General features: G+C 51.4%; 2 protein-coding genes across 4 annotated transcripts; both read left to right on the forward strand.

Annotated features, from left to right (window-relative positions):
- Positions 1–4014: 4014 nt before the first annotated feature.
- Positions 4015–8582, forward strand: LOC112810377 (uncharacterized). Of its 3 annotated transcripts, none has more exons than XM_073888107.1 (3): positions 4015–5413; positions 5986–6099; positions 6753–8582. In XM_073888107.1, the coding sequence occupies exons 1-3, from the start codon at positions 5272–5274 to the stop codon at positions 7964–7966; spliced, it is 1470 nt and encodes a 489-aa protein (XP_073744208.1). In that variant the 5' UTR covers positions 4015–5271; the 3' UTR covers positions 7967–8582. The 3 variants fall into 3 exon arrangements, with proteins under 3 accessions (XP_073744208.1, XP_025709746.1, XP_025709747.1); XM_025853961.2 differs by having other exon boundaries at positions 5275–5785; XM_025853962.2 differs by lacking the exon at positions 5986–6099 and having other exon boundaries at positions 5275–5785.
- A 4428-nt stretch (positions 8583–13010) lies between these two features.
- ZNF689 (zinc finger protein 689) lies at positions 13011–20999 on the forward strand. The gene is made up of 3 exons (XM_025854117.2): positions 13011–14367; positions 14595–14708; positions 16244–20999. Exons 1-3 carry the CDS (start codon positions 14163–14165, stop codon positions 17404–17406), a joined length of 1482 nt encoding a protein of 493 aa, XP_025709902.1. The 5' UTR covers positions 13011–14162; the 3' UTR covers positions 17407–20999.
- Positions 21000–21788: the final 789 nt, after the last annotated feature.

The raw sequence follows: 21788 nt of genomic DNA on the forward strand, positions 1-21788 counted from the left end.
TGTTTTGTTATTACACTACAGTTATTAGATGTTTAGGAACAACAAAGAATAAGATTCTGCCTTTGCCCACTCAGCCTTCAGAGCGGTGGATAAAAGGGAAGAGGGCGCTTCTGTAACCCACTGCAGTGCAACTGGTGGCCAGGACTTCTATCCCAGGAGTGTGTGTGAACTGCTCAAGGGCTGAGATGGCTCAGGACGGAAAGTTCTAGTGATTATATCAGTAGAACGAGCACTGGACTTGGAGTCAGATAGCCCTGAGTACCATCGAGCTAGTCTCAATGTTCTTATTCTTAAACAGGAACCACACTCCTTACCCTCATGAGGAGCGTTGCTCAGAATTAGATGATTCACAGGGAGGCTGTTGTGTACCTGGGATAATGAAGAAATTCCATAAATCCCATAAATTTCCATAGATAATGAAGAAATTCCATAAATTTCCCTAGAATTGGCTTCTCTCGGGACAGGAACGCGGTTCATTTTGCAGCCGGGAAGCACTCCCGGAGTCCTGGGGATCAGCGGAACAGAAAGAGCCGAGGTAGAATCGCGCAGAGGACTCTGACCAGTGCAGGCTCACTACACAGTAACCTCGTCGGAGCGCCTGGTCCTGCGCGTGTGAACCGGCCCCCTGCCAGGCGTTACCTAGCAACAGCGTCCTAGAGTCTGGCCCCAGGGACCAACCAGCGCAGACCCAGTTATTTCAGTGATGGAGTGGTCCAATCACTGGGCGCTGCCAGAAGCAACGTCCTCTAGCCAATCTCCGCCAGCGCCAATACGGGCTTAGGAATTGTAGGAGCTGAGCGTTCGGAGCTGACACTTGACAGATAAGGTCAACCGGAACGAATAACAACAAACTTCCGAGTGCATCTGAATGACGGTTGTGAAGGCAGGTCGCTGCCATATTCTCTTGGGGCATTTTCCGGTCCCACTCTGAGTACCAGAGTGACCCACGATGCCGTGATTCCTCCGTTGCAGCCGGAGCTTGGCCCCACGTCCGGGCCAGCTCAGACGCCGGGCCCAGCGGGGCAGTGTCTCCTCAGCCCGGAAAAGACAGTGACCCTGGGGTTGGAGCATCCAGGATCTGGGGACTGGAAGAGTCCAAAGCGCCGCCTCCAGCCCTGCTCCCCATCTGGAGAGCAGAACCTGGACCGGAGCCGAGGAGGCTCGCCGCGGTGGTCGTGTATTTTTTCTTGGGGGAATGGAGAAATCTGAGGCTCAGAAGGCCTTGTGCCGGATGGGATGCCGGAGACCTAAGGTCACTTGGGGGCGCTCGCTCTGCCCATTTTTGCTGCTCACTCATTCATTTTTCACAATGTATCTAAACCAGTTCTTGGGCGACAGCTGCAGCCACGGAAACCACCCAGACGTGCAAAAGGCCTAGAAGGGATGGGGGACAGAGGGGGTAAAGTGGCGGGGCTGAGACTTAGGGAGGGACTGTTCTAGAATGCCTCCTGGAAGCCTTGGGGTTTTTTGCTTTGTTTTTTTAAATAATTTACGTAACCCTCTTTCCTTGTCTAAGACTACAACATAGTTGGGTTTTTTTTTTAAATAGCTTTATTGAGATATAATTAACACACCATAAACTTCCTCCCTTTAAAGTAAACAATTCAGTGATTTTTAGTATATTCAGAGAGTTGTACAACCATCACTACAATCTAACTCCAGAATGTTTTCATCACCCCGGAAAGAAACCCTTTAGTCATCACGATCCTGTTCTCCCCCACCCCCTTCAGCCCCTGGAAACCACTGATCTACTTTCTGTCTACTGATTTGTCATTCTGGACATTTCATATAATTGTAATCATAAGATATGTGGTCTCTTGTGTCTGGCTTTTTTTCACCTGGCATACTGTTTTGAAGGTTCATCCATGTTGTTCCATGAATCATTTTTTAAACATTTTTAATATATTTTATTTTTTAAAGTAATTTAGGGTTAAGTTGAAAGTACTGAGAGTTCCCATAACCCTCTACCCCCATCTTAGCCTCGCTACTATCAGCATCACATACCAGATTGGTACATTTGTTATAGCCTATGGATCTACATTGATATGTCATTATTACCCAAAGTCCACAGTTTAAATTAGGGTTCAGTTTTGGTTTTGTACATTCTATGGGTTTTGGTAGAGGCATAATGACATGTATCCACCAATCATTATAGTATCATTACCCTAAAAATCTTTTTTTAAAAGATTTTATTTATTTATTTGAGAGAGAGAGAATGAGAGATAGAGAGCACGAGAAGGAAGAGGGTCAGAGGGAGAAGCAGACTCCCTGCTGAGCAGGGAGCCTGTTGCGGGACTCAATCCCGGGACTCCAGGATCATGACCTGAGCCGAAGGCAGTCGCTTAACCAACTGAGCCACCCAGGCACCCAGAAATTGACAGTCTTATAAAATGGCTGTGCTAGTGGCTTTTTTTTTTTCTTTTTCAAAGTGAGCTTTACACCCAATATGGGGCTTGAACAAACGACCTTGAGATAAAGAGTCATATGCTTTACTGACTGAGCTGGCCAGGCGTCCCAATACTAATGGCTTTTTCAATGAATTCCTCAAGAGTTTGTATATCATGTCATCTACAGATAGTCTTACATCTTTCTTTCTAATCTGGATGTTTTTATTTTATTTTCTTGCCTAATTGCTCTGGCTAGAACAGTACAATGTAATGGAATAGAATTGATGAGAATAATTGGTGAGTAGAATAGAAGTGGCAAGAGTGGACTTCCTTGTCTTGTTCCTGATCTTAGGGGGAAAGCATTCAGTCTTTCATCAGGTAGAGGACATTTTCTTTGAATCCTAGTTTTTGAGTGGTTTTATCATGAAGGGGTGTTGGATATTATCAAGTGCTTTTTGCATGTCTGTTAAGATGATCATGTGGGTTTTGTCTTTATTGATATATGATGTATTATATTAATTGATTTTCAGATGTTAAACCAACTTTACATTTCTGGGTTAGTCCTGTGCAATTCTGGTATATAATCTTTTTTATACGTTGCTCGATTTGGTCTGTTAGTGGATTTGGTTAAGTATTTTTATTTTTATTTGTGGTAAAATACACACAACATAAAATTTACCATCTTAACCATTTTTTAACTGTACATTTGCATTGTTGGGCAACCAATCTCCAGACTTTTCTCCTCTTGCAAAACTGAAACTCTATACTCATTAAATAACCCCCTTCCCCCCTCACCTCAGCCTGTGCCAATCACCCAACCACTATCACAATCACCCAACCTCCTGCTTCTATGAATTTGATACTATAGAAGACACCTCATATAAGTGAAATCATACAGTATGGCTTATTTCACTTTGTATAATGTCATCAAGGTTTGTTTTTTAAGATTTTATTTATTTGACAGAGACACAGCGAGAGAGGGAACACAAGCAGGGGGAGTGGGAGAGGGAGAAGCAGGCTTCCCGTGGAGCAGGGAGGCCAATGTGGGGCTTGATCCCAGGACCCCAGGTTCATGACCTGAGCCAAAGGCAGATGTTTAACGACCGGGCCACCAAAGCGCCCTTAATGTCTTCAAGTTCAGTCCAAGTTGTAGCATGTGTTAGAATTTCCTTCCTTTTTCAGCTGGATGGTATTCCATAGCATGTTATCTACCACATTTTGTTTCCCCATTCATCGGTTCACAGACATTTGGGTTCCTTCCATCTCTTGACTGTTGTGAATTTGCTGCTATAAACGTGTAGACAAATAGCTCTTCAAGGCCATACTTTGAATTCATGGGGCACATACCCAACGTGGAATTGCTGGGTCATAAAGTAATTTTTAAATTTTTTAGAACCCATCATACAGTTTTCCATAGTAGCAGCACCATTTACATCTCCACCCACAGTGCACAGGATCCTAGTTACTCCACATCCAGGCCAGCACTTCTTCTTTTCTTTTATTCTTTTTGTTTTGTTTTGTTTTTGTTTGTTTGTTTTATTTTGTTTGTAGTAGGCCTCCTAATGGTTTGGAGAACAGCACAGCTTTTTTGAATATTGAACAGCTTTATGTAATCATCCGTTTTAAACAACTGCTTAAAAAAAAGATTTATTTATTTTAGAGGGAGAATGCGGGAGGATGTGCTCAAGCATGGGGAGGGGCAGAGGGGGAGAAGCAGACTCCCCACTAAGCGGGGAGCCCCACACGGGGCTCAGTCCCACCACCTTGGGATCACGACCTGAGCCAAAACCAAGCGTCAGACGCTTAACTGACGGCGCCCCCCCAGACACCCCTAAACAACTGCTTTTAATGTAATTTCTCTAGCTCTTTCTCCAGGTTTAAGTCAGTGAGGAGCTATTTGCCTTTTTTCTTTCTTTCTTCTTCCTAACTGATTCGCAATGCTTGTCTTTTTCTGTCTTTCTCAACTCCGCTGAGAGACTGTCTGATAATTCCCTGGAGTGAGTCGGTGCTATCACTGTGGCTTTCTCAACGGTAGATCCTGTGTGAATCTTCACAGGTTTACCAATATGTTGGGAAAAGGGTGTCACCTGAAGTGAAATATTCAAGAGGCCGATTGGCCTGCCTTCAGATGCTTCTAGAAGTCATACTAAGCTAGGTGTGAAGAAGTCTGCACTGCATTATGATGTCTTTATTACCTTGGGACTGCTGGCTCCAATCCGGGGCTTTTCCAGCCCTTGAGGCACCCAGACCTTTGTATATTTGTGTGTCTACCTTAAGGGGTTGTAAGCACCGCTGAGAGCGGGCACCCTTAGAGCCACCTCATTCCAGTCCCCAGCATTATGTCTGGAGATGCCGCGTTTAATCGTCACCAGACACGCAGAGCTGCAGGCGCTCAGGGATTAAACCTTGGGTCCAACCCAGCGGGGACCTGAGAATCTGGAAGGCTGTGGAGCGCCATGTAACCTCCGGGGCCGAGCAGACTTTGTTTAGGTCCCGGCTCTTGACCCGGCTCCCAGAGCTGTACTCAACACAAGTTCGCGTTCAATGCAAGGGGGAGCGTCGTTCAAGTCTGAGTGCGAAGGCGGCAGGGAGCCCCCGCAGCGACGCAGTCGGGGCTCTGGAGAGACCGGGGCCGAGCGGGCCCGGGAGGAGGAGCGGTGCTGTGGGCCCTCGGGCAGCCGGGCTGCGCCGCCCCGTCCCTTCGCACGCGCTGCCCGACACCGCGCGGGGCACCGAGCAGGTGCTCGGCGGGTGAGCGCCCGGGGTTCGCTGGGGCTCCAGGAGGAAGGCCGGCTCGCACGCGGCCGCCGGCTTCCGCGTAACGGAGTGGTTCGCCGAGACCCAATCAGAACGCGGCTCCTGGCTTCCGGCCCCGCGCCACCCAATGGCCGTGCACGGGAGGGAGAAGGGCGTGAAGCCCAGCGGTGCCATTATCCTTGAGGGCGAAGGGTTTCCTGCCCCGTTGCGGCCGAGCGTGTCCCGTGCTTCCACCGTGGCAAAAGGCATCCTGCAGTGCTCTAACCCAGGTCCTTGCAGGACCCGTAAGAATAACTCCGGAGGGGTTTGCACTGGCCTCACGAGAGGCTGGTCCCGGTGCCCTTCGGGCCTCCTGGGCGGCCCTCTGAGCCCGAGCACCGGCCGCGTCTAGAACCCCGGACCCGCCGGCGAACCGGGGTGGGGGTGGGGGGTAGGCTCTGGACCCATGGCGCCGCCCCGGGTCCCGCGCCTCGCCGGCGGGCAGGAAAAAACCCAGTCGGGACGAGGGAGGCCGATCGCCGTGAGCTTCGCGGACGTGGCCGTGTACTTCTCCCCCGAGGAGTGGGGCTGTCTGCGGCCCGCGCAGAGGGCCCTGTACCGGGACGTGATGCGGGAGACCTACGGCCACCTGGGCGCGCTCGGTGAGCCCCGGCCCGCCCCTTCTCTCCCTTTTTGTGACACGGAGATTTTTAGACTTCGGGTCCCGACGCGCTTGAGTGTCTGTTGTTGGGGAGGGTCTTCTCCGCTCGGGTTCAGAAGGCTGTACTCACCCCTGCGGAGGAAACGCCTTATCTAGGCTCCATCCTCTTACCCTGTCCGCTCTCGGCCTCTCCTCCCTTAGGATTCGCAGGCCCCAAACCGGCCCTCATCTCCTGGCTGGAGAGAAAGAAGGAGGTGTGGAGCCCGGAGGCCGAGGATTCCGAGGAGGGGGCGAGGCACCCAGGATCTGGGCTAGGTGAGGAAGGTGGGGCTGAGCCGGACTGCAGCTCTCGTGGGAGCGAGCCAGGGCAGGCCGTTTCTTCCCGCAGCCTCCTTCCCACACACAGCCTCTCTTACAGAGCCCAGTTGGGAATCCTCTGAGTCTTCTCTTCCAAAGTTCCCTTTCCCAGACCTTGGGTCAAGGACAGCGAGGTTGGAGTTAGAAATTTAGTGAGCCTTGCTCTCTCATGTTCCCAGAGTGTCTGCATGCCTCAGAAAGGGGCCAGACGTTCACTTCGTGACGCCGGTAATTTTGGCGCAGGTAGTGACTGCCGGTTTTATATACACTGACCTGCAGTCCATTCCAGTGCCTGGAGAAATCGCCGTCCCTGCTGAAATGCCCGCATTTAGGGCCTTTAACACAGCAGGTGATTGCTTGTTTCCAACAGGTAGTACGATCCCTCACCTTGTGACAAACTGCAATTTTCCAAGCCCTACATGAGGGGGGACTAAAGGGCCTGGCGGCCATGGAGTGGGGAGCTGCTGCCTGAGATGAGACTGGGGGGCTCTGTAACAGGGTCTAGAACAGAGAAACACCCCCTTCATCTCCATCCCCCCACCGTGAGGGAAAACACAGGCATGGTCGTACAAGCACTCAACAATTCTGTTTCAATTCTCTTGTCTCTTTAGAAAGCAAGAAAAAGAACGAACCCAGCAGCAAAATTGGGGCCGAGGAGCTTGAGGAAGCCCCTGTGAGGAACGCGCCAGCGGTGCAGGCCAGGCTGGTTCCTAGTTTCAGGGACTTTCGCCATCCATTGCCTCAGCTGTCTGCACACACAGAGCAGCAGTGCACCCAGACTCCCAAGAGGCCCTACCCCTGCCTGGAATGCAACCGTTCTTTCAGCTACCCCTCCCTCCTAGCCAGCCACCAGCGGGTCCACTCGGGGGAGCGGCCTTTTCCATGTGGCCAGTGTGGACGTTGCTTCCGCCAAAGAGGCAACCTGGCTGTCCACATGCGCATACATACAGGGGAGAAGCCCTTCTCCTGCCCAGACTGTGGGAGGCTCTTTGCCTACCCCTCCATGCTGGTCAGGCATCGGCGAATCCATTCTGGAGACCGTCCATATGTCTGTGGACCTTGTGGGGTTCAGTTCTCCCAGAGGGCTCACCTCGTCCAGCACCAGCTGCTTCATACAGGGGACAAGCCCTATTCATGTCCAGACTGTGGCCGCTGCTTCCGCCAGACTGGGGCGCTGGCCATCCATAGACACAGACATGGTGGGGAGAAGCCGTATGTGTGCACTGAGTGTGGACGCCACTTTACACACCCTTCTCTCTTGGCTATCCACCAGCGCACCCACACTAGGAAGAAGCCCCATATCTGTTCTGACTGTGGTCGGAGCTTTGCCTACCCCTCCCTCCTGACCAGTCACCAACGGGTCCACTCTGGTGAGCGCCCCTACCCTTGTACCCACTGCAGTGCCCGCTTTGCCCAGCAAAATAACCTGCTCCAGCATCAGCTCATTCACACAGGGGAAAAGCCCTATGCGTGCCCCGACTGTGGCCGCTGCTTCCGGCAAAGCGGCTCCCTGGCTATCCACAGACGCACACATACAGGGGAGAAGCCCTACTCCTGCTCCGAGTGTGGGCACCAATTTACCTCTTCCTGTGTCCTCAATAGCCACAGACGCATCCATTCTGTTGAGAGGCCCTTCCCTTGTTCCCAGTGTGGGAAAACCTTTAAACGAAAGAGTGCCCTGGAAGCCCACCAATGGATCCATCGTACAGGCGGGACAAGTCAGAGGGGTGACAGACCTCTGTTACCACCCCCAGCCCAGGCTTGTGTCCCTGAGGGTCAGGAACCGTCCGTACACTTCCGACATTTTCCCGATATGTTCCAGTAGTGTGAGTGTCTGAGTAAAGCAGTGTGAAGGAACAAATGTTTTAAGGTTCTCCCTCATCAAGTGTTGGGAAGGAGGTGCACAGAGGGCAAGGGATAGGAGAGGGGAGAAAAAGGGAATCAGGCAAAATGGAGATGGTGGGGGCTGAGCCACATCTGGAATCTATGCAAGACCTGGGAGCTGAGAGGCAGGACATCCGGAGTGAAGAACCTGTCAGAAAAAGCATGAGACTCCTTCAGTCCGCTCCCAGCCCGGACTGCTGACCTCTGACCTTTCAGCTCCGGTTTCCCCTGACTGTAGATCTCAGGAGAACAAACCTCCTTGGACCAGGAGCCATAATGTAAGAGGAGGATCATAGGCTTTGAACCAGTTTATCCCATGTTCAATCTTGGCTCATCCCTTGCATCATCAACATCTCTCTGACTATAAAATGAGTACATTAATACTGCTCCCGAGGTGGTTGTGAGGATTAAATAATATATATTCAGTCAGAACTGTCTAGTACAATATTTCTCTTGTGTATATCCTTCCAAGCTTTGCACGTTACACTAGTTTCTTGAATATTGAGGACAGCCTTACCTAATCACCCCTGCTGAAAACAACGGCTTTTAATGTAAAATTCCTACATCTTTTACATGTCTTAGCAAGTTAGAAACTATTACTGCCTTATTTTTTCCTTAAGGGATTCACAGTGCTTATCTTTTCCTGTGCTCTATTCAGAGATGAGAGACTGTCTCATAATTCCCTGCAGTGTGTCACTATGGCTTAGGCACCCAGACCTTTGCTTATGTATTAGGTCTCTGTCTCACCCAAGTTGCAAGCACCGCTGAGAGCGGGCACCCTTAGAGCCACCTCATTCCAGTCCCCAGCATTATGTCTGGAGATGCCGCGTTTAATCGTCACCAGACACGCAGAGCTGCAGGCGCTCAGGGATTAAACCTTGGGTCCAACCCAGCGGGGACCTGAGAATCTGGAAGGCTGTGGAGCGCCATGTAACCTCCGGGGCCGAGCAGACTTTGTTTAGGTCCCGGCTCTTGACCCGGCTCCCAGAGCTGTACTCAACACAAGTTCGCGTTCAATGCAAGGGGGAGCGTCGTTCAAGTCTGAGTGCGAAGGCGGCAGGGAGCCCCCGCAGCGACGCAGTCGGGGCTCTGGAGAGACCGGGGCCGAGCGGGCCCGGGAGGAGGAGCGGTGCTGTGGGCCCTCGCGCAGCCGGGCTGCGCCGCCCCGTCCCTTCGCACGCGCTGCCCGACACCGCGCGGGGCACCGAGCAGGTGCTCGGCGGGTGAGCGCCCGGGGTTCGCTGGGGCTCCAGGAGGAAGGCCGGCTCGCACGCGGCCGCCGGCTTCCGCGTAACGGAGTGGTTCGCCGAGACCCAATCAGAACGCGGCTCCTGGCTTCCGGCCCCGCGCCACCCAATGGCCGTGCACGGGAGGGAGAAGGGCGTGAAGCCCAGCGGTGCCATTATCCTTGAGGACGAAGGGTTTGTGGACCTGGTGCCACGCACTGGGCCCTCCGCAGGGACGTGATGCGCCTGACCCCGGACCACCTGGGCATGATCGAAGGGTCCCAGCGCGCATCGCTGCGGATGCGCCTGTGTTGTTGGGGAGGGTCTTCGCCGCTCGGGTTCAGGAGGCTGTACCCACCCCTGCAGAGGAAGTGCCTTGTCTAGGCTCCATCCTCGCACCCCGCCTGTTGTTGGCCTATTCTCCTTGGGATTCGCAGATCCCAAAGCCGCCTTCGTCTCCTGAAAATGGAAGAAGGAGGCGTGGAGCGCGGAAAACGTCCAGAGGAGGGCGCGAGGCACACGGGATCTGCTCTAGGTGAGGAAAGTGGGGGTGAGACGTTCTGCAGCATCTCTTGGGAGCGAGCCAGGGCAGGCCCTTTCTTCCCGCAGCCACACCTACACCGCACCCTTCTCTTTAAGGACCCCAATTCCTAAGAATCCGATGAACCTTCTCTTCTAAAATTCTCTTTCCCAGACCTGGAGGCTTCCTTGCGTTCAACGGTAGCGGGTCCCTCTGGCCCTAACTAGGGGTTGGGGCAAGGCAGCAGTTGGGGTTTGAGGTCTTTTGCCTTCTTTCCTCTAAGTACTTAGATTATTGCTTCCAATAGAACTTTCCTCAGTTATGGGAATGTTCTATCTGTGCTGCCGAACACAGAAGGCACTAGCCACATGTGGCCATTTAGCACTTGAAATGTGGCTCGTGTGCCCAAGGAAGTGAGTTTTTCAGTAGGCATGGTGCATTTCTGACGGGCCTTGGAAAGAGGCCAGAAGTGCACTTGGTTCGCTGGCCTGCCCCTGTTTCTCAGGGCATATCCTGCCACGGGAAGCTGCCTAGAGCCCTCTGTAGAATTTAATGACTGCCACCTTTCATTTAGGATGAAAACAGGTGTTTTTGTGTGCTCCAAAGGCACTGAGGTGTGGGTTTTGTTTTTTTTGTTTTGTTTTGTTTTTTTGAGAAATGTTTCCACTGAAATGTCCATATGTAAGGCCTTTAACCAGGGAGAGGTGCCAGCTTCCCTCTGAAAAAAATTCAACCCTTCTTTATGAGAACGCGCTACAGTTCTGGAGGCCTGCGGTGAGAAGGGATGGTACTCTTTCTGAAAAGCTCCAGCACCAGCTTATCCACACGTGAAAGAGGCCCTAGCGGTGCTGGGGCTGTTCGTGGGGCTTCTGCCACAGGCACCCTTGGCCATTCACAGGTGCACACACACACACCCAGGAAAGTACCCCTGCCCAGAATGTGGCATCTGCTTCTCCTGCTCCTCCCTCCTGCTCAGCCATGGGCACATCCACTCTGATGGCACTGAGCGTGGGGAAAGCTCCCAGGGAAAGTTTGCCCTGAAAGCCCACCAGGGGATCCATTGGGCAAACATGGAGAAGCCAAGGGGCGCCTGGGCGGCTCACTCAGTTAAGTGTCTGACTCTTGATGTCGGCTCAGGTCATGATCTCAGGGTCCTTGGGATCAAGCCTCATGTCGTGCTCTCTGCTCAGCGGGGAGTCTGCTTCTCCCTCTCTCTGTGTGCTCTCTCTCTCTCATAAATAAATAAAATCTTAAAAAAAAAAAAAAGATGAGATTCCTTCATTATTCATGGCATGACTTTCTCCCAGGACTAACACCGCTTGCTGGAGTCTGGGTTCATGGTGCAATGACATTTGAGGCAAAGGTTGGGTTCCAGTTAGTCTATAAGGTGAAGTCCATGTGTGCTGTAATCGAAGGTTGCACTGCCAGTTACTTCTCTCTCACTGAGTATGCAACAAGAAGAAATTAATCTCAAAGCCTTGCACCCAGCTTAGAGCTGCCAGTGGAATGCAGAGGACATTCTAGGTTCAAATCTCACCCCTGCCTTTACTAACAGGTTTTGGGCAAGCTGTGCAACTGTCTGATAACTGTCCTCATAAGGACTTTGAAAGGTGAGTTTCTTTTTTCTTTTTTTCTTTAAGTTTTTATTTATTTAAGTAATCTCTACACCCAACATGGGGCTCGAACTCACAACCCCGAGATCAAGAGTCACACACTCCTCCGACTGAGCCAGCCAGGTGCCCCTGGAAGGTGAGTTTCAATTGAGATCATCTATATCGATGTGCCTACAAGGTGGCACCTGGTACTTAGTTGGCCCTCAACACCATTTCCTTTTGTCCAAAACAAGGTGTCTTTAGTCTTTATGTGGCCTCTTGGTGTGTAGACTCCCTAGATCTTCTCCATCCTTCTCTACAGTGGGCAGTCTTCAAGAGGAGCCCTGCTTGTCCCTGTGCCCAATGTGGATCCAGGAATTTATACAGAAAAGGAGCAAGAACCTCTGCTCTCACATTAAGTCCTGGGTGCTTCTCTCTCCAAAATATCTCCCACAGTTAAGAGCCTCTAACTCTGCCTGATTCCTCGGTCCTGCCTTAGTAGCTCCCACCAGGACGGTGGCAAGCCAGGCCAAATGGGGCCTTCCCAGCCCAGGGCCAAAGGGCTAGGCTGCACCTCAGCCCAGCCTGCCCTCCCATTTCCTGCTTATGGGAAGAGGGCTCAGCACCTTTTCACCTCAGTAGTTAATCATCCTTCCTGTGCAATGTCAGCATCATTGACAGTACATCATTACCATTTAGGCAAAATGTCCACAGATTCCTTTCCAGCCTTCTGTTTAGTCACTTTCTTCCAAATGAAATGGTTTGCTGTCCATTGGCCTTTGTATTCCCTTGGAGCCTAAGTTCTTCTTATTTCTCCAAACTGAACTATGTATAGGCAGAAAGCATAGACACAAAGCTATCAGTTTGCCGTGCAAACAGACTACCAGAGTAATTTTCCGAAAACATTGGAAGGTAATTCACTCCTCTAGACTGATTTGGAGCTCCCCAATGTGCAGGATGAAGCCGTCCAATATCTGGTGCCAACATATCCTTTCGATCCTTCAGTTTTACCCTAACAGTATTTTGTACTGCATCAGAAAGTGTCCTCATTCCCTCCACACTCAGAACTTTCCTGAATTCCTGGCTTTGTACCAGAGATCTTTATGGCCATGGAATTCAGCTGTTTATTCAACAGATGTACATTGAGCACCACTGCCCTCCCTAAATCCTACCCATTCATAAACCAAACTCATTTCCCACCTGATGCATCAATCTGGAAAGTCATTCAGAGGGACTCTGTCTTACTTATTTTGGCAATCTTGACATTCCACCCGCTCCCCCAGTAGTTTGTTCAATAAACCGTCACTGTGCTTGGGACAGAGTAGAACTCAATGTTTACTGCAGTTGTGTGTGTGTTTCCTACTTCCTCTGTTCAAAGTCATCGTCCTTGGAATCTCTTGCTACCTAGGTTATCTTGTGAATTCCTGACATGTTGTCTTCACTCCTTGCAGGCTTTGGGGTAGCGTTTTGCCCATAGCAGGTGCTTTAAAATTTTTGATTAATGGGTTGGAGAGATACGTATGTAACCAGCTTTAGTATGTAGCAAATGGCATATTTCCGACCCTCAGATCCCCTGGGAGATGACCCTGAGCTGGTGAAACCCTGCACACTTACACAGGAGTGGCAGCCGATGGAGTGGGGGCTGACTGGTTCCAACAGCAATTTTCCTATACCTTTCACATACATGCTTGCAGCACTGTTATCAGTTGGAAATGCGTATGCCTCACTCAGCTATGAACTCCATTCAGAGCATGGTGCATGACTTATTTGTAAACTGTCAAGCGCTACGCTTAGTACATTGGACAGATGTGTCATGTAAAATAAGATTGAACCTGAGAAGAGGCCAGGAGCTCAGACTGTGACAAGCGAATTCGGAGAGTGTGGGGGAAGGGAGCCGAGTTCAGCAGTTTGAATAAAAGCCCGGTCAGCCCCGGGTTTAAAATCTTTGTTCCTTCTCCTTACTAGCAGTATCCCTCTGAGAGTTTCCTTATCAGTAGAACCGGATGACGACCATCACTCCATACAATGGTAGCAAAGAAAAAAAGATGTGTTAAGAGGGGAACAGTGCCGGCGCGCAGGAAACGCCAACGTTAATTTCCCTCCCAAAAGGGCACCAAGGAAGTTGTCCCAATTCTGAGAAAGCCACCCGGGGTAATCTCAGCCCCGGGTTGGCCGGAGCGGCTCCGTCACTCAAATCCTTCCCTCCGTCAGCGAGGCAGCCCCTGCCAGAGAGCAGAGGCCCGTCACTGACACCACGGCAGCTCGCAGCCGCCGCCCGCCGCGGATCTGGCCGCAGGCACCCGGCACGGAAGGTCGGCTTCCTGCCCTTACGCTTCCGTCGGCTTCGTTCAAACAAGCCGCTTTCGCCAGCACCCAATCAGAACGCCCGATCTTCGGCCGCCGCCCAATGAGCGCGTGTAATGGGGGAAAAAAAAGGGCGTGAAGCCCAATCGCAGCGCCATCACACTTGAGGGCAAAGAGGTTAGGAAGCCGGCATGGCGCTCCGGTCAATAAAATCGATAGCTGGAAGCCGCCTGTGTTCCAGGCTAAGGCGGTGCGGTAGCGGCGCCGCCATCTTCCCCGAAGGCATCTTCCGGTGCCTTTCACCGAAGTTCGGGCAGGAGTTTCCTGAATAACAGCAAAAGGTTTCCGTTAGCCCCGCAAGGCGGCTGATTCCGATTCCCTCAGGGCCTCCCCAGGCACGCTCAGCTCCAGGCCGGCGGGGGTTCCCAAATCCCGGGGTCCGCCGGGGGTCCAGGCCGGGACGGGGAAGGCCGTGGCGCCGGCTCCTGGGGTCCAATGGCGCCACCTTCGGCTCCGCTCTCCGCGCGGGGACCAGGAGAGGCCGGACCCGGCCGGAGAAGGGGAAGGAGGCCGAGGGCGGTGAAGTTCGCGGACGTGGCCGTGTACTTCTCCCCGGAGGAGTGGGGCTGTCTGCGGCCCGCGCAGAGGGCCCTGTACCGGGACGTGATGCGGGAGACCTACGGCCACCTGGGCGCGCTCGGTGAGGCCCGGCCCAGTTCGCTTCCGCGGGGCCCGAAGCGTTGGAGGAGCTTAGGGCGGGGGGTTGGGTGGGGGCGACGGCACGGAGTCCAGAGTGTCCAGGGACCTGGCCCGTGACTAGGTTGTGTCAGGGGAGGAGGACAGGGGCTTGGCAGGAGGTGACACCGGGTAGATCTTTTACCCAGCCTTATCTAGGAGCTGGACGTCTGACTGGTTCTCCTTCCCCAGGGTGCGCAGGTCCCAAACCAGCCCTCATCTCCTGGTTGGAACGAAATACCGATGATTGGGAACCGGCCGCCCTGGATCCGCAGGAGTGCCCAAGGGGGTTAACAGTCCAAAGAAGTGAGTGAAAAATGCCTGTGCAGGGCCTGCAGCCTCCAACGACTCCGTCTAGAGTGTTGGTGGCTAGGGGTACCTCTGGCCCATGCCGTAATGCTTTATTTACTGTGATTGTTTTCACTGCTTCAGGGTCGTGTCTCTCTGATGGTGTTGGGTGCGTCCACCATACAGTGATTTACATATCAGTTTGCATACTAAGGGTCCGCAGTTCTCTATTGTGTGAATGAATCTGTGAGCTTTTGAAAGGAGCTACCCTCTTGGCCTCCCTCCCAGGATCCCTGTCCTCAGTCTTCTTTGAACTGTGCTCTGACTTAGACACCTGGGACCTCTCTGAGTTTCTGGATTTTGGTTGAAGGGATCTCATGGGGAACAGCTGCCTGGGGTGCAGGGCTCTCTTTCTGCCCTTTTGGAGGGGTGACCCCTAATCAGTGAAGGAATCTGTGCTCTCCTCAGGGTCAAGCAAGGCTCTGATTAATGCCATTCAGGTAGAACGGCCCCAGATCCACCCACAGGGGTGGATGTAACCATCTGGGCTGCCGTTTCTGTGCTAGATTCTCTGACACCAGGGCTATCTTTCCAAGATTCAGATCTGACCATGATACTTCCTTGCTAAAAACCTTTCAGTTTTTGCCATGGAGGTTGTCAAATGGCTGTCAGTTATCTCTAAGTCACTTGGGGAACTTGGTAAAAAAAAAAAAAAATACAGATTCCTAGGGGCACCTGGGTGGCTCAGTTAAGCATCTTCCTTCGGCTCAGGTCATGATCCCAGGGTTCTGGGATCGAGCTCCGCATCAGGCTTTCTGCTCCATGGGAGCCTGCTTCTCCCTCTCCCTCTGCCTGCAGCTCCCTCTGCTTGTGCGCTCCCCCCACCCCACCCCACCCCCGTCAAATAAATGAATAAAATCTTTTAAAAATAATACAGATTCCTGGACCTAGAACTATTGATTTACTCTGATGGATGTCTAGGACCTTGTATTTCTTTTTTAACAGCCCCAGTTGATTGGCATGCATGCTTAGGTTTGAGAACCATTGGATAAAATAGAGCCCATGGTCCTGAACAGCAGTGGTTCTGAGAGTGTGGTCCTCACACCAGCAGCAGCATCACTCGGGAAAGAGTCAGATACAAATTCTTGGGGGACCCACCCCAGACCTGCTGAATCCAAAACTGTTTCAATGAGCCATCCAAATGATTCTGATCACAATAAAATTTGAGAACCACTGGCTTAGAGGGCCTTATGACCTAGTCTCTGCCAGCTTATATCTTGTATTTCCACTTCCTGCCTTACACTTACCTCTTCAAAAACTTCTAATTTCTCAAGCCTGCATAACCTGCAAGAAACACTTCCTGACTTCTCCAGATTGAGCTTGGGACTCCTGGAATATCCTCCACATTTCTGTAGTGGTGTGTCACAGTGGGATGTCTGTGGCACTAACACTCCCTGAAGACGGGCTGAGCCTGTCTGTCTTCTAATCTGTGACACTGTCATAGGCAAGGGGAGGGGCCCAGTATTTGTTAATATCTCCCTATGTTTCTGTAGAAACCAGAACCAGAAAGAAGGACGGAGAGAAGGAAGTGTTCCCACCTAAGGAGGCGCCCCGAAAGGGCAAGCGAGGCCGGCGGCCCAGCAAACCCCGCCTGATCCCCAGGCAGACTTCTGGGGGCCCCATCTGCCCTGACTGTGGTTGCACCTTCCCTGATCGGCTGGCCCTGGAGAGCCACAAGTGTGCCCAGAATCTGAAAAAGCCTTACCCTTGCCCAGACTGCGGCCGCCGCTTTTCCTACCCCTCCCTGCTGGTCAGTCACCGGCGGGCACACTCTGGCGAGTGTCCCTATGTCTGTGACCAGTGTGGCAAACGTTTCTCCCAGCGCAAGAACCTCTCGCAGCACCAGGTCATCCACACAGGCGAGAAGCCCTACCACTGCCCTGACTGTGGCCGCTGCTTCCGGAGGAGCCGGTCCCTGGCCAATCACCGGACCACGCACACCGGCGAAAAACCCCACCAGTGCCCCAGCTGCGGGCGGCGCTTTGCCTACCCCTCCCTGCTAGCCATCCACCAGCGCACGCACACGGGCGAGAAGCCCTACACCTGCTTGGAATGCAACCGCCGCTTCCGACAGCGCACCGCCCTGGTCATCCACCAGCGCATCCACACGGGCGAGAAGCCCTACCCGTGTCCAGACTGCGAGCGGCGCTTCTCCTCGTCCTCTCGCCTGGTCAGCCACCGGCGGGTGCACTCCGGGGAGCGCCCCTACGCCTGCGAGCACTGCGAGGCCCGCTTCTCCCAGCGCAGCACGCTGCTCCAGCACCAGCTCTTGCACACGGGGGAGAAGCCCTACCCGTGCCCGGACTGCGGCCGTGCCTTCCGGCGGAGCGGCTCGCTGGCCATCCACCGCAGCACGCACACCGAGGAGAAGCTGCACGCCTGCGACGACTGTGGCCGCCGCTTCGCCTACCCCTCGCTCCTGGCCAGTCACCGGCGCGTGCACTCAGGCGAGCGGCCCTACGCGTGCGACCTGTGCTCCAAACGCTTCGCCCAGTGGAGCCACCTGGCGCAGCACCAGCTCCTGCACACCGGGGAGAAGCCCTTCCCCTGCCTGGAGTGTGGCCGTTGCTTCCGCCAGAGGTGGTCTCTGGCCGTCCACAAGTGTAGCCCCGGGGCCGCTATAGGGGGCGCCGGCCAGAAGGGCAGTGCCCTTTAGTACGGGAAGGACGGTAGATTCTCACTTCACTTCGTGGAGGGGTCCAGGGAAGGAGAAGCCCCGGGTCGTACAAGGCAGAGTCCGCAGGAAAACCCAGGTCTCCTGCTACGGAGACCTGAACTTTAGTATATTTCACCACACTGGCTGCCGTACTGCTTGTGTCTAGAACGGACAGTCCCATTAGGACAGGGGACATCGCGTGGCTCTTTTCCAGGCTACCCTATCCTGAAAGAATTTGTGTGTGTGGATATCAGGGCTAAAAGTTCTCCCATCTATCTTAGGGGCTGTTTGCTTTTCTAGTTTGTGCATACAGGGATCACCTGTCCCCTTGTATGCAGTCCGGAGAATCCCCTTTGTGGGGGGCAGTATCTTGCCCTACTCTGCCCCTTCCTCCATACCAGCGTTAAACAAACCTGGTTTAGCCCCCTTTTTTTCAACACTCCTGCCAAGTGGTTTTTTTACCCTTGCTTTAAAAACCTCCCTTGACAGGGAGCTCACTACCTCACAAGGCAGGTCATTTCACTGTGGGATAGCTCTGATTTTTAGAAGGTGGTTAAGTACTACCTTCTCCTTCCCTAGAAGTCTTGCCCAGAGTATATAATACTTCATCTACATGACAGCATTTCAGATAACCACAGCTGCTTTGCCCGTGTTTTCAGGTTAAACAGCATTATTTGGTCAATCATTCCTTAAAGACAGGGTTTCAGTCCCCACACGTGCTTTCTCTCCAACGTTCCTTTTAAAGGGTCATGCAAAAATAAGCCAGCACCACAGTGTGCACGGTACACCTTGGTCTCTACTTGTTTTGACAGCTCTAGATTGCACTGAATTTGGGGGTGGTGACACTGTAGCAGGGCTTCATTGGGCGGCAGACACATAACATACCTAAGCCTTTTTTTTTTTTTTAAACCACATACTGTGAAGTTAAGTCTTCTGCCCCCTGTGTTTGGAAAATTGATTCAAGTTGGGTCTGGGACATAGGCAAAGTGAGCTTTGGGAAAAGACTGATTTTAAGGAGAAGGAGGGGAGCTGTGGTCTAGCAGCAAGAGTAAAACTGGCACTAGTCTGTACTTCATCCAGTGCATTTGGATTAGTTCCAGGCAGCCAGTGGCTAGAAAATCCTTGAGAACTGGGCCTCACTCCTCCCTGATTCTCAACCGAATAAGGAGACATCAGCACAGAACCTTCCATGAGTCCTCAGTCAACATTTTTCATAAAGTGAGATGAGGCTGTTCAAGGAGGGTAGAAAGTTAAGTAATTGAATACAGGGCAGGAAGGAGTCTACAGTCATCAAGTTGTGTTCATGCCTGCCTTCCTTACAGAAGCTCCCAGAGCAGTGGCGGCAATGTGTCTTAATCTTTGATATGCCTCCCTGGCACCCACCCCTGAGTAGATGCTCAGTAAAGCTTTACTGCATTCAATGATCAAGGCCTACCACTTTGCCTTGGGTAGCTGCACCAAATTGGAATTTTCAGACACGACTTCTCTCCTATTCAACAGCTGGAGTGGGTCATGTTCCTACCCCTGTTGCTTGTTTCTTCAGCTCTCCCAATCTCAGCCCCAAAGTGGGAGAGCAGCTGGGGAACACAGTGTTTGTAATTACCTCTGTGGTATTTAGCAAGTTGCATTGTAACTGTTGGTCTGTTTCTCCTTGGATGAATGGATGAGCTGCCCCAACACCGACCGGGGTCATACCAGATTGGGTCTCATTAAAATGTCGATAAATGATGTTTCTTGTTGAATCACTGTTTATAAAACATAAGTCTAGGTCCTTGACTGGGTAAAAATTTTTAGTTCTGATGGAGACCTGCCTTCTAACAGAGCTATTCGAATGTCTGCCTAGCTCTGCATTAGAGCTGGCTATTCTACTTTTATCACCAGGCTGATCCAACTCTTTATCTAGGAATTTTGTAACTTTCTTTGGGCCTGGATTGTAACTCCTAAGACTTGGAGGCCAAGTTCCAGTGTGTGTGCAGTCAGTGGAGGACCAAGATGATCGACAACTTCCTAGGTCCCCTAAGGCACTTCAGTCCCAGCATCCATTCCTGACCAGTTGTGATCCTGGCCCTGTTTTCAGCGGGAGATCCCAGTATCCTTCCAATTTGTTCCCCCTTCTGTTTCAGGTAGTTTGTTTCTGTTACTTGCAACCCAAAGAATAAACGAATCCACCATCCCAGTATGGATTTATTGCCCATAAGCTTTGAAGAGGGGAAAATTGCAGTGCTGCTGAGAGGAGCCAGCACGACCCCTTTCCTGATCTCCAACCTCAGTGAGCCTTCACCTTCAGTATGACTTAAGTCTTCCCTACATCCTTAACCAGTGAATACCTTCTCTTCCACTAAAACCCAAGGTTTCAAATAGGAATTCAACATTCCACTCCCCACTGACTCCACGTTTACCAGTACTTAGGTGTGACGCTCACCAACATAGCTGTGCTTGATTTCATCTACTGCCCTCTCGGGGACTTTGCTACATCTGTTATTCTTTCTCTCCTCTTAGTTTTATGGTTTCAGAGTCCCTCTCCTATCTGGAACACACACATGCCAATCTAAAATCTGTCTTTTTTAAAGATTTTATTTTTAAGTAATCTCTACACCCCACATGGGGCTCGAACTCGCAGCCCCAAGATCAAGAGTCGCATGCTCTACTAACTGAGCCCGCCAGGCGCCCCTCAGCTAAATTTCTTGAAACAGTAGCTTACATTCACTGTATTCTTTGGCCTACTGCAACAGCATTTATGATGGGCCAGGTACTGTGTCTTAACACTTTATATGCATTCCAATGTGATGTGTATGAGAACCCCACAAAGTAGTTGTTTGGAGATACGCTTCCATGTGTCTCTCGCATTGCCCCATATCTTGCTGAGTATGCCAAAAATGGCAAGGCCTTGCCTTCAACAAATTGTCAGATGAGCTGATTCCAGACCTAGAGCCTTTTGAGTGAGGAAAGGTTGAGTCCCTTGATGAAGGACTATGTTATATTGGCAAAAATGTGCTGAATATCTTCCTTTTAGCCTTTTCCAAAGGTACCATTTCCCAGGGTGGCAGGATACAGGAAAAGGGAAAGTAACTAGAGTTGTCAGGGATTACTGGACATTGGATCTAGACACATTCTAATTCTTGGAGATCCAAAACATCACTGTAGTTCACCAGGCAGTGGACTCATGAAGATCAGGCATGTACAGAAAAGGGTTAACTCAGCAGGCCTAGGTTGCTCAAACCCTGCACATTCCAAAGAAAGCTCATCTTCAGGACTAGCACTTGGCTCATTCCTGGGAGATAAATTCCGAGCCCTTGTAATATTTTGCCTGATTAGGGTGTTTTCATATGCTGGAGGCCTCGAGCCATGCTGTACCAGTCTGACCAGATGAGTTTATCCTAACAATGTGGTTTATGATGAATGCCTGTTTTTGCTCTGGGAGACAGTCTGAGTAGCTGAGATCAGTCATGTGAGTACTCCATGTCTGTGTAACTGACTCCCCAATAAAAACCCCAGACACCAGGCTTTGGGTGAGTTTCTCCAGTTGGCAACAGTTCACACATACTGTCACAAGTCATTGTTGGGAGAATAAAGTGCATCCCTGTGCAACTCCACTGGACAAGGACACCTGGAAGTTTGTAAGTTCGTGCATGTCTGGTTTCTCCTAGACTTTGCCCCATGCCCCTTTTTCCTTTGCTGATTTTAATCTGTATCCTTTTCCTTTAATAAGCTATAACCTAGAGCACAGAAAGAAAGAAAGGAAAAAAAAAAAAAAAAAGACAAGGCCCTGACGCCTCGTTTACTCTTCTCAGCCATTTCTTAGGGTTGTGTTTGTGTTAAGCAACCATGAGGGAGAAGTAGTGTCTCTATGTGGGACAAAGAGCAGCTTGCTTACTACTTACCACAAAGCACCAGGTTCTCCAAGTTCATTGTTCCTCCCCCATAGTGCAACTCACTGTGTGCCTAGCATCCATCGGCCCCATGTTGCCTCTGCGGGGCTTAGGAGGCAAAAGAGCTGATACATACATGATGCTCAGGTGGTTTGTTCCATGAATAAGGTCCTTCGTCTATGACATTGGAGTCTCTTGTCTTTGGCCGGCATCCATGAAACAATGGGTAACCTTAAATTACACACCTGACAGTAGGTATTATTTCCCTTTAACAGAGGAGGGAACTAAGGCTCACTGATAATATTAAATAACATGTCCAGGATCACATATCTGGTAAACCTAAGGGCCAGGATTCCAAGCCAGGTCTGACTCCAAAGCTGGCTGCAATACAAGGTACTACTCCACTGAAACTGTCCTTTAAGACGCCTCATGACTTAGTTAGCAAATCGGTAATTTAATTTTTACCTTATTTATCTTAGTTTTCCTACTGAAGCTCTCTCATAACTTAGCTTT

Source organism: Callorhinus ursinus, unplaced genomic scaffold (genome assembly GCF_003265705.2).
Source record: "Callorhinus ursinus isolate GAN/ISIS: 27379988/994484 unplaced genomic scaffold, GSC_fseal_2.0 scaffold87, whole genome shotgun sequence".
Lineage (NCBI taxonomy): Eukaryota > Metazoa > Chordata > Mammalia > Carnivora > Otariidae > Callorhinus > Callorhinus ursinus.

Bases quoted from the DNA above. Each gene is read 5' to 3' on its own strand.
- LOC112810377 (XM_025853961.2), top strand. From the start codon at position 5,590: ATGGCGCCGCCCCGGGTCCCGCGCCTCGCCGGCGGGCAGGAAAAAACC. The intron at 5,786-5,985 runs GTGAGCCCCGGC...CTCCTCCCTTAG, and splicing joins CGGCCACCTGGGCGCGCTCG to GATTCGCAGGCCCCAAACCG. The intron at 6,100-6,752 runs GTGAGGAAGGTG...TTGTCTCTTTAG, and splicing joins GCACCCAGGATCTGGGCTAG to AAAGCAAGAAAAAGAACGAA.
- ZNF689 (XM_025854117.2), top strand. From the start codon at position 14,163: ATGGCGCCACCTTCGGCTCCGCTCTCCGCGCGGGGACCAGGAGAGGCC. The intron at 14,368-14,594 runs GTGAGGCCCGGC...CTCCTTCCCCAG, and splicing joins CGGCCACCTGGGCGCGCTCG to GGTGCGCAGGTCCCAAACCA. The intron at 14,709-16,243 runs GTGAGTGAAAAA...ATGTTTCTGTAG, and splicing joins GGGGTTAACAGTCCAAAGAA to AAACCAGAACCAGAAAGAAG.